General features: G+C 39.5%; 1 protein-coding gene across 2 annotated transcripts in view; it reads right to left on the reverse strand.

Annotated features, from left to right (window-relative positions):
• ABCD3 (ATP binding cassette subfamily D member 3) overlaps nucleotides 1–12,222 on the reverse strand; it is a 28,416-nt gene extending 16,194 nt beyond the window's left edge. For both annotated transcript variants that reach the window (XM_062497620.1, XM_062497621.1), the window contains exons 1-3: nucleotides 12,110–12,222; nucleotides 2,186–2,222; nucleotides 57–155 (exon numbers count right to left, since the gene is read on the reverse strand). In XM_062497620.1, the coding sequence (XP_062353604.1) occupies nucleotides 57–155; nucleotides 2,186–2,222; nucleotides 12,110–12,222 (249 nt within the window). The remainder of the gene's footprint in view (nucleotides 1–56; nucleotides 156–2,185; nucleotides 2,223–12,109) is intronic.
• Between the last annotated feature and the right edge of the window lie 289 nt (nucleotides 12,223–12,511).

Raw genomic sequence — 12,511 nt, forward strand, 5'->3', positions numbered from 1 at the left:
AATTTTGAAAGACTTGCCTCTACCTTTATTTATTTGTTACTGCAGGCAATACTTACCTCTTTGCAAAGTGCTCTAGGGACCATTATTTTCAGGATCCGACATATTCGTGAAATAAACACTCTGTCCACCACTGCCCGCTCCTTCTTTCCCTCCTTCTGCTGCACACAGAACAAAACAAGAAAAGTGAGAATTTTTTGTATTATTGAACTGTTGATGTGGTATTTTCCCTACCCAAGTCATTTACAGCTACTTTTCTACTGCAGAATTTGCAATATTTCCCACCAACTTAAGACTTGTTCAGACATGTTAAATAAATAATTGGGAGCTATCAAAACAAACTGCAATAGGAAGTAGCTGCTATAAAATACCAATATAAAGCTGATATAAAATAGTTTTTATTTCAATTCTGTGTTGAAGAAATACAAACCATGCAGACCACAGCACTAAAGTACATCCAAGTGCAAACTGTAATGCAAACATCTCTTAACATTGCTTGTCTCTAAAGGACACCATCAGCCAGCATTTTTAAAGTTGCCTTCCATTATTTGTCTAGACAATCAATGGTTTAAACTCTTTGACTGTACAGCCCAAACTTGCTTCAAGTGAAATCAGAATTTTTTATTGCTTTACTTCTACAAAATGGTGAAACACACTATTAGGTGTATCTACCAGATTTAAAAACCCTTTGTACCCAAGGACCTTTTATTTGAATAAGTTTCATTACTTCACTCCCCATAACGCTGTATTCTCTCCTGATTAACCTGAACACTTTTTAAAAGCTAATGGTCCAGGTTTCTTTTCTTTTCTTTCCTTTCACATGAAAGAAGAATTCAGTCCTGAAAACAGACCAAAAGGGCACATGTGTACTTTGAACAATTCCTGTCTAACCAACATAATCCTGCTAGTTTTGCTACAAGGCTCATGTGAACCATGCTATTAATGCCTGCATGACTATTGCAAGGTAGACAGGAAACTTGAAAAAATCCCCTCTGAATGCTCTAAGAAACCTATACCTATTTTTCATAGCATGAAGTCAACAATAGCCCCATCCTTTTCAAAACTCCATGTGAACACAAGCTATGAATAAAAATTCTAGCCAAATAGGATGCTATGCAGCAAATGATTACAACACTTTAATTAAAAATTATTTACACAAAAATCCAAGCAATCCAAACAACTAGGACTACTGTCCAGTCCTAATGAAGCATGGTTCTACACACATTATTGCTGGCCCGTAATAGAAATTCCTAACACAATGTCTGATGGCTAGATTTCCAAATGACTAAATATATGTGAGTTGAACCTGTTCTTCCCCTTTATTCAGCCCTTCCCCATTTCTATACTTCTGTGTTGCACTCCAGTATCTTCTTTCCTAGAAGTTTATTTTCCCCTTAGACTTAATTCCATTCACCATAACTGTATCCAAGATGGGTAGGAATAAGAGAAAGGTAGTTAAGGTTTTTACAAACAGGTATAGCTATCCAAAAGATAAATGTTTATGGTAGATAATACAATCAAGGTGTGTTAGAAGCCAACACAATGCTTGCATACACCTTGCTATTTATTCAGTGCAAGCCTTTTTTTTAAGTCTTCAGCAAAGATGAAAGTAAATGGAATCAAATCTTATCATTGTAACACCAGAATCACAGACTGCCTTTTGGTCTGTCATATTTTATTTGAATAGGAAACAAAAAAATCTTAGCTTAAAGGGATTTAGTATATGACTCTCCAAAAAAATGAATTAACAGACACACAAAAGATCAGGGAAATGCCAAATCTCCTACCAGACGTCTGAAGTAGTTTATAATTTAGAAACTGTCAGACTCAACATCTTGTTCCCTACATTTTTCTTTTGCATAAAAAATAAGTATAAAATAAGTTATACCAAATCTACATACAGCTGTTTGCTTCTATCCGTCCAGAAAAACATACACCACTAGTCCTTACAAACTGATAGGGCAGTAAGATAAAAAAGGACATTGTGCACATCAAGCATCCATCATTATGGAGTCAAACTTCAGCCTCTTGTGATTAACCTAATTGTTCCATTTGTTTCACCAATGCAGGTCTGAAGGTCGTATTTGCACAACAGGCAAGATTCAACTACAGTGATAGGACTTGAAGTTTTAAAAAATCAGATTTATTTATAATTATTAAAGAATATTTGACATAAAGAAAGAATTACCTCATTATTCTGCAGTGCTTGTTTTCCACTTCTTTTACTGCAGAGAAAATAAAAAAAGTATTTATTTGTTATTAACACACTTTTCTTTGTCTTGATCTCTACAAAGAAAAGACAGGAAATCTTGGGATTATATTCCTACCTATTTCTTGCAAAACAATACAGGGTCTTCAGCAGGGCTACCTTCTATGCCAGACTTATGGGCTGCTTTTATACAGCACATGTAATTTCAGTGAAACCCTACTGATTCCAGCAACCAGTTTCATGTAGGAAAACCAAGTCTCACCCTTTCATCTCCAAGTCCTGCTTTACCTTGGCTGTGTATCATGAACTCCAAGGGTTTTTCTGTTTCTCACACATACTTTACAAGCATGGCTACATGGCTGCACTGACCACAAATGAAAACTACAAGAATGCAGATTCAGCAATCCAAGCACCCCAACTTTGATGTTTCACACTATCTACATAAGCCAACCAGATTTGTTTTGCATTGTATTTGATTTCAAAATGACACATTTACTACACAGAGAGATTATTTGCTCATAAACATGTACTGCAAGGGAAAAAAAAAAGCCAGCTCCTGCGAAATCAAGTTCCTAAAGAGATGTCCATTAAAAGGGGAGTTAATTTTTAGTCTATTTTCCTTCCCCTTAACAGAACAGTTAGTAGAAAAATATTTATCAACTGGTGCTAAACAAACATTCAAAAGCACAATGCTCTTCTGCCTCTACTTTTAAGACAGAAAAACTGACAAGTAAGACAGTTATAGTTTTTCTTCCTTTTGGGACACTCAAGCATCAGACAAGCACATGAAGCTGTCTGGAGAATTTATGTAGTTTAAAAGCAGCCACCAACCATATTAACTTTCTTAACCATGATATTAAACCACTGAGAGCAGGCTGCCTTTAAACTACAACGTTCATACACTTTCAAGGCAGACCTACGAAACTACAAGAAACAGAAACTATGAAAGGCACTGCTCCTTCAGTCCACAACACCAAAACAGGAGCAGACTACCACACAACCACAGCTGTGCTATCCCACAACATCACCAGCACCATTTCACACTTGTGTTTTAAAGCTCTGCCAAGAAAATATCTAGAATGAAACTGTGCCTATTTTAATTTATGATGATTAGAAAGATCTATGAATGTCACTGACCAATGAAAAGACATAACTTAATTCCTATGAAAGGAAGAGGCAAGATAGCAGAGGAATGAGAAAAGAAGGGAAGGAGGAGACCATGAAAGCAAGAAGGGAGATCCGCCAGTTTAGCAAGAACTTAATTAAAGGTAACAGAGACGGAAGTCTGAGAGAAGATAAAAATCTTATAAGACTACTTGTGCAAAAGACAAAACAAAGAATATGAAGTGTAGCAGGGGCCAGATTGGGGGAGAAATAATAGAAGTTCAGAAGAGATACATTTAATCAGGCTGTGATGGAAGTACATCTGTGGAAATGGTAACTAAGAAACCATCTACATCCTGGTGATGCAAGAGCAATGTATTTCTGGTACAAGAAACTGCTCAATACAGCTTGTAATTTTTCAAAGTAGACAAGGTTGACCTATATTTTTAAAACTTGAATATGGATCAGTCCATACGGATCATGTTTGGTTTGGCAGTAGGAGGAAAGTAGTATTCTTAAGCATGAATAAGTAGTTATTGAAACTATGTGGTTATTTCTCTAGATGATTCATGACTTGTCATAATGTAAGATGAAAGCATGCTGCTCTTCTAGACATGCTGTAATAACTCCTATAAGCTTTACTGCTTCAAGTTCTGCCAATATTTGAAGCCACAACACTTATAATACACAACTATTTCAGCTTTAAAAAGATCAGAAGTGAATATATTAAGAGTAATCAATTAGGAAGGTAAGTCCCAAAATTATTCTGGCAGTTAGTTGAATATCTTTGATGTATTTATTGATACATTTTTCCTACAGTAGCTGTTGAGAGAAATTGAGAAGTTGAAATACTTATAATACACAACTATTTCAGCTTTAAAAGGATCAGAAGTGAATATATTAAGAGTAATCAATTAGGAAGGTAAGTCCCAAAATTATTCTGGCAGTTAGTTGAATATCTTTGATGTATTTATTGATACATTTTTCCTACAGTAGCTGTTGAGAGAAATTGAGAAGCTGAAATTACTGAGCTGAAACTGATTATACATTAAATAGAAAGAAGGATTGCTTGGAAATCAAGATCTTACATTTCATTATGAACTCATACTTAATTAGCATTTATATTTATAAAGTTTAACATAAAAACTAAACATTTTTAAATTTAAAATCTAATGAAAAAAAGAGCTTTAACAATGTTATTTTATTTTTTCTAGAAAAATTTGTGAAAGCTCAAAACAAGACTAAGAGCTCAAAAAGAATGGAAATAATCTTATATATGAAATCTAAAAGAAAAAAAAAATGTGCCTACATAGCTCTCATTTTATTTGCAAATAAAGACATAGTTCTGCCTGGAATAAAAGCTTTGCAGTCCAATACCTATTGGCACTACTCCAAACTCCACTGTACTACTATAGAACTTTTTTGTGAGACTGGTGGTTGCATTCTCAATGAATTTAAAGACTAAATAACACCCTCAATTAGTCAGCAAGAATACAGCAAGACTATCTGGCTACAGCAGAGAGCTCTAACACTTGGAATAGATTCAAGCTCTCCATTATTCCACACCTCTCAATGCTGGAGCATCACAAGCCTCAGGGGTGGAAGAAGGTAAGTGCTACATGCTGGCCAAGTTCTCCATTGCAAATAACTCCCCTGCATGCTCTCACAGACAAGGGAGGATGGCAATGAAGAGGTTTTTGAAAAGGGTTATCTAGACAATATATAGGGAAAAAAACAAAGGAAAAATACAGTAGTAAAACATTTCTTACAGTGAATCAAAAACAGTGGAACTTGTTACCATCTATTTTTAAGATCCAGCTGCACAAAGCCCTCAACAAAGCAGTCTGAATACAGTGTGTAAAATTTCTTTAAGAACATTAAGCATCTAGAAGTATAATGGAACACACATCACCTGAGGACGTTTCAGGAAAATCAGCATTTCAGATGTAGCCTGCTACCCATTATTTAACTGCAGAGGGCTTTTACAGCAAACATAGATATAAAAAGCAGAGAAAGGTGTCAGCAGTAAGTACCTGGGACAACACAACAACACCAGACTTGTCATTCATACATGCATGGTAACTGAATAGCAACTCTCTAAGAAGTAAATAGGCAAGTAATTACCCAGTAGACAGGAGGCAATACAACAAAACACCTTTCTCCTACACTGAGAAACATGATCCACCCAAACCAGAAAGACATTTTAATAACGTTTTAAAGAAACTTAATAGTTTCAGGACTCTGTACAGGCCTTTGACAGCTGATCCAACTTCAAGGGCAGTATGGTAGTACAGTGAGGAGGGAGAAATCACGCAATTCCAGTCTCCAAATAAGTACTGGTCAGAGCACTCACTCTTTTGACTCTATTTACATACCAGCAAGGCTATTCTCTCTACAGAAACATGCAACAATACTGGTTACTCAAAGAGAATCATTCTCAACACTGCTGAAGAAGAAAGTTTGAGAAACTGTGAAAAGCCTTCAAGAGGCCTGAGACTTCTTACTGAAAGGTCTCAGGCATATTAGTTCCATGGTATTTACTAGCAAACAGGAAAAAGTTAAAGGATTACTGTCTTTAGAAATACCTGTCTCTGTCCAGAACAAAGTTCAGAGGAAGCAATCTACACTGAGCTAAGCATAGCAGGGAACTGCAGATGAAGAGAGTGATAAAGCAAGACTTGCTGTTAATTGACACGTGATGAGGATGTAAGGGCTTTAAAATGCTACATTGTCCTTAATTGAAAAAAAAAAAAAAAACCTCTATAAATTTCAGGTCCTGCTACCTTCCTTCTGTTGAGTTAGGATGACTTGTTTCTGCTCAACACAGTGCAAAGAAAGACTATCCAGTTCGGGATTAAGTGTAGCATTTCAAAAAGTTGTTACCTCTAGGCAACCTTTGGACCTTGCAGACTTCACATGTTGGAATTGCATTGTGCAGATTTCACAGCTTCCAAAAATCACACAAAATAAACAATTTTGCAATACTTCATGATTATTTGTGCAGTTTTCAGCTTAGTTTTGGAGTCAAGATACTACAGAGACATTATAACGACAGAATAAAACTCAAATTACTGAAGATGCAAGGCAACAGGGTGAAGAAATAACAGCTATAGTGAGAAATGTCTGATGTAGCTCACTGGCAGGCAGAGTTTCATAGTGCATGTTTCACACAGAGGGGTAGAGAGCAACAGTACAGTTACTTCAGGTCAAGGGCAGCAACCTTACTCAGAAGCCTGGGCACAGTCCAAAAGCATGCCCATTTACACAGTGCACTCTGAGCACACACAGAAACTAAGCACATAACTTTCTTGGCTCTAGACTGGTGGCTAGTTGCAGCATAACCAAAAATAATGTGAGGAGAATGCATTCAGGCAAGCAAGAAGGAGACTCTGAGAAGGTCACAGAGAGCTATGTTACTGCACTGCATTGCTAAAGCTCAAAAAGTTTCTACAAACTTTTGAGAAGAAGATAAAGCAGAACTGTTGGAGAAGAAATTGAATTCTAAGTTTCAGTAGAAGAATGCATCTCAGTAACATATTTTACTTATAAGAAAAACCTCAGCATTATTAATTTTATCTCAAGCTGTGCTTGGGCCTGAGCTGTGGCCGCAGATCTGTCTCATGGATAACCGCTGAAAAATATTTCTAGCTAGTTTCCTAAAAAATTTAAAAGTTTTACACTGTTACACATACTTACACTACATCCTGCCTTAGCAAACATTTTATGCAACTTAATTAAGAGAGAAACCACTAATTAGCTAGCCAGGCCCCAAACAACGGCAGTCTAAATGCCAGGATTAGGGCTGAGTCATCTGGTTTCTCCTGTCTCCATACCCTCCAGCTGAAGACCTGTTTCCTGAGCCCCAGGCAGTTTTTTCTACAAGACTATTTTCAGTGTATTTTCTAGGAATCGTATCTGTACATTTAATCTTTTTTCCCCCCCTCAATGCTAGTGCACTTACTGCAAGCAGTGCAAGTAAGGACAGTCACATTCACATCCTGAATAAATTTACTTCAATGTAGCTAGCATAAAGTTGTTCTTGTTACCTGTCACCTCTCCTCCAAGTAACATAGGTTCCCTTTCAGGCTTTCACAAATACAAAAGCAGTCTATTAATCTGCAGCAATATAATTTCACCCTTCCTGACAAACAGCCATGACTCAACTAGAATAGGTCCCTCCATTTGAAGTTCACTGGTAAAGCCCACCCAAACATATTCAGAATCTAGAGAAATTACATAAACTAACAAGAGAGAAGAACATCCTAAATATACACATATGGAATAAAAATGCACCATCTGTTTCAAACTACAACTACCACTTGCTCTATTTAAATCCTAGTTTATGTTTGAAAGTGCCTCCAAACATTTGGACATGTGTCTGTCACCTCTGACTGCACGTTTATGCCTGTCAAACTGCATGTTCACACAAGCAGTGACATCTGCTGAGTGAGTGACACATGCTGCCACTCTGTCAGCAGACAGTGGCTGAGGAACACAGTGACAGGCAGGAGCATAGGTTATGTGCCACACAAAAGGAACTGTGCAAAACCCTATTTGAAACACACTGTCTGCAATTCAACCTCTCTCCACTCAATAAGCTTCCCCCTCATTTCAGGCTTGCCTAACCTCTAAGGCCCCAAGCATGCTCTTGCTTAATTTGTTTTTTTTTCCTCACATGTGGGGAATTCCTCACAGGAATTTCAGAAGTTCAGTTTATATTAAATTATGTCCATGTCCTAGCATCTTGGATTCTAATGAATGCAGCTAGGTGATAGGAAAGGCCAGTGTGTCTATGAGCAAATTCTAAAATATTTTGTCACCTTCCCATACACTACAAACGCCTTCCTATTACTCTCAATTGTTTATTCCCTTTCCCTAATCTTGCAGTTTCAAACTCTCTAATTACCTTCTATTACTTCTTTCAATCGCTCCTTCCAGCAGAAAGTTGTATGAGTTAAATACTTTCTTTTTGAAAGTAAGCCAAGCTCATTCTCTACTTGTGTAAGTATTTTAAACTACATGGATACTCAGGAAAAATTCTTATTAGAGGGATAATGAAAAATATCCAGCTCCTTTACATAACACCCCGTAAGGTTTTAATTCTGAGGCAATCAAATCTTAAGCAAATATTCTGTTGCTACTTGTTTAAAGCAGGAATAGGGAAAGAGAATAAACAGACTTTTTTTCTGCATTATAAGCCCAGGACAATGTAGTTTCTCAAAGAACTTCTCATGATTCTAAAACATCCAAATACTACAACTGAAGTCATGATTACATTTAGATACAACCTCCCCCCCTCCCAAGAGGACAATAAGCTTTTGTAAGGAAACAGACTTCTTGAGAGCAACTTGGAAAAAGAACCAATGTATTTTTCTCTGTGCTTTACTCCAAGGAAGTAAGACAGAAAATTAACAAGTTACTATAAGCAAACAGTTCTACATCACTCTGGAAGATTTCAGAAAGCCGTGGTAAAAACGTACATTGTAAAGGGCACCACCTCTCAATCAGTGAGTAGTGCAACACTTCTTACAGAACAACATCTGTGACTAATCCAGGCAGTACTAATTAAGTGATCTTTGACCTAGTAAGGCAGGTTGGCATAACACATACAGCTTAATTATTCATATATTACTACTTGATATGAGTTGTGCTGAACCTTGCCCCTGTTGTCTGACAGCAAAGTAGGTAAAAGTTGCTACCTCTCCATCCTGCTATCATGCTTATAACGGGTTATTCTATACAAAAATTAACACATACAACACGAAGAGCCTGTCACGTGGCTTTCTTATTAAACATTCAAACACGTCTGATTTGCTAAAGTATTTTCTTTCTTTTTCTCAATTTGTATGTTATTTTACTATCCAAGTTCAACCAGCAGCAGACCTACTGCTGACATTCCAGCAAAACTTATAAAAGCACACAAAATCAAACAGAAAAATGGCAGTTACTCCATAAACACATAAAATAATAGAAAAACACAAAATGTTATTTTGAACAAGAAGTATGTATAATTGTGTATTCTGAAACTATGTGAGGAAGGAAGAAGTTTTGCAGGTAAAGTTTACAGTTGCACTAGAACACTTCAATGATTCACCTGATGTTAAGCCCAGCATTTTGCTGGTTATATTCAGGTCTGCAACATTTACCTTTACCCTTAGGACACCCAAAACTAGAATTTCACCTTCCAGAATTCAAGAAGTTGAAATTCACCTCACACTAACATGACACAACATTTTCAGGCATTATACACCAAGGTTAACAAAGGAATTCACACACACAAAACTAAATCACCTCAGGTATTTTAGTCAGTTAACCTCAAGCAGCAGATATGCTACCAGTCCTCTTCCAGACTATCTAGATTGCCAAGTGAAATTCTTCTCCCTAGGAATAAGTACAAAAATTTAGGACAGCCACGTTTTCCCAACTCCTTCCTCTTCCCAAAGAGTCAGAGATATACAACACAGATGTTAAAGGATACTCTAGACCCTGCAGATTTCAAAGGCTGTGCACTTGTTACTGTATGTCAGCTTCATATGTCAGCACAAGAATGCTGGAAACAAAGATTTGGCACAATGACAATCCTTTCCAAAAGTATGCTATAATTCACATTAGCAACAAAGCATGAAGAAATGAATGATACATGAACTAATGAGACTAAAGGAGGATGAGGCAATGGTAATAACCAGATGCTTTTGTCTAGGCTGGTGATATAGGCAATGTAGCTTACCTACTGCCTAGTCTTGATAGGTAGCATTCTGTAAGGCTCCTGGCAAGGTTTGCCTCACAGGGAAACATGGAGAAAAGAACGAAGACCACTGGGCAAAAAATCCTCAAAATAGCATTCAAGCAGCAGCACAGCTATTATTGAAACAACTGAATGTTGCATGTTAGAGTTTGGAATCCATGGCCACAATACAGTACCAGCAGCAAATAAGACCTAAGCTGTGGAGGAACTCAAAAGTGTAAAAAAACACATACACACAAGAAAAAAAATCAAGTTTGCATGCAACTGCATTTCTAATAAATTCAAGAATGCAAAATTACTAAAGAGATTACAGAAGTGAAGGACATGGTATCAGAAAGACTGCAGTACAGAGAGAAGAAAAGGGACAGAGCAGGTCAGGCTCTCACAAGCCCATGCATCTGCTGAATTAAGTGGAATGTAATTCATAAGTTATCCTCCCTTCCCAATTCCCACTAATCTTGCAATGTTTGGTCCACTTAATATATATGATTACCTCAGATTTTTAATACTATACCTAGCAAAATTGAAGGTCCACACTGGAAAGACACATTCCAAACAGTCTTCAGCATTTAGGCTAACACTTACTTTCCATACACTGACCCTCAAGCTAATGCATGCATTGTCATTGTCAAGTCCTGCAGATGAACCTCAAAAGACATGAAAGCAAAATAGTTTAATGGGGACAACCCAGGACCCACATAATATCTATTTCAGGTATAGAGAGATTACACTGGACAAGTTCTACCTGCTTCTATCAAATGACAGCTACTAAGAGTGGGAATATATTAAATGCACTTCAAAATGACATTGGACCTGCATCTACATTTGAAGATGCGCTCCAATCTGAATGTAAACTGGTTTGTGTGCTCCAAGATCATTCCTCAATGAAAGCAAGCAAGGCAAGTGTGGACAACTAAGATTCACTTTAAAAGAATACTCTTGGTCTGACTTAACACGTAAGTGCTCCTAGAATATCTGCATGGCCCAGTGTTTCTTACAAATACCACTACATTAGGCATGAAAATCCGAGCTCATAATTTTTGTGCCCTTCCATTCAGCTTTCCTGGTTTTGTTTTTTTTAAAGTGGTATTTCACTAACTTAGGCAGAGAAATTTGAAAAAAATCACTCCTCCCTATGAGTTTGATAGAAGAGTAACTTGCAGCCATAGCTCAGGATCTTGTTTTAACTCTCATGCAAAAAAAAACCAATGTAAATAGCGCATGACTTGTCAGCAGCGTATCAATTTCTGCGCTGTTGTGTGACAGTTACCTAACTTCATGAGACTCTTACAGATGTTGTGTATGAATGGAATTAGGTAAAATAAAACTGGATTGTTGCTTAATCTCAGGTATGTTATTACTCAAGTCTGTTGAGTAAGTCCATTTCAGTATAATTTTGTAGTGCCTACAAGATACCCAACTGTAATATCGCAACATACCAGGTCTTAAGCAAATGGTGAACAACCTGTAATCACAAATAGACTAAAACCGTGAAAGGACTGAGTCTACCATACATTCTTCATCCGCCACACTCTGAGGGACCAGTGCTTTGTAAGGCATTAACGAATACACACCCTAACACCATATACCTGTAAGGCAACCTCACAGGGAACATCACCGGATCCGGCCCCTTTGAAATCGCTGCCCGTGAATCTCGTTGTCACACGGCAGCATTCAAACAACAGCTCAGTCCATTAATCGCCTATGCAGACACGGCCATCCCTAGAAGTCAAGTGCTAATACTCGTTCCTAGCCCGGAAAATAGAAAAAGCCAATACAACGTGGGTGACAAGGCGGCGGTGGTGGGATGCTCGCAAGAGGGGCACCGACCTCCGGCCGGGAAAGGCGCGGGGGAAGCGGGCTGAGCCCCGCGCCCAGCCGGGCACAGGACGGCGGCGGCAGCGCCCCGCGCGTGCCACAGGGACGCGGCTGCCCCTCGGCCGGGCCCAGGGCCGTGAGGGCGAGCCCGGATCCGCTGCTTCGGCCTCCCAGCGCCGGCCCCGCGGCTCGCCCGGCCCCTCCCGCCCCGCGGCCCGGCCCGGCCCGGCGCTCACCCGTGCTGCGCGGCCGCCCGCCGCTTTCCGAGCAGGCAGAGCAGCGCGCAGGCGGCGGCGGCCCCGGCGATGGCGGAGTGCCGCGCGGTGAGGAACTTGCTGTAGGCGGCCATGGCGAGAGCAGCGCGGAGCCGCCGACCGAGCGCAGCCGAGCCGAGCAGCCGAGCGAGGGATGCCGGGAGGGGGCGGCGCCGCCCGGCCCCGCGCCGCCGGCAGGACGGGCCGAGCCGCGCCGGCGGCGGGTTGTGCAAGGCCGGGACGGCAATTACCGCTCCCCGCCAGGCCCTGCCAGCGGGCGGACCCGAGCGCCCAGGGGAGGGGAGAGGAGAAGAAAAGGAAAGGAAAAGAAAAGGAAGGGAAGGGAAGGGGCGTTCCCTCCCGCGCCGGCGGGGCCGGGCCTGT

This window comes from Cinclus cinclus, chromosome 8 (assembly GCF_963662255.1).
Source record: "Cinclus cinclus chromosome 8, bCinCin1.1, whole genome shotgun sequence".
Taxonomy (NCBI): Eukaryota; Metazoa; Chordata; class Aves; order Passeriformes; family Cinclidae; genus Cinclus; species Cinclus cinclus.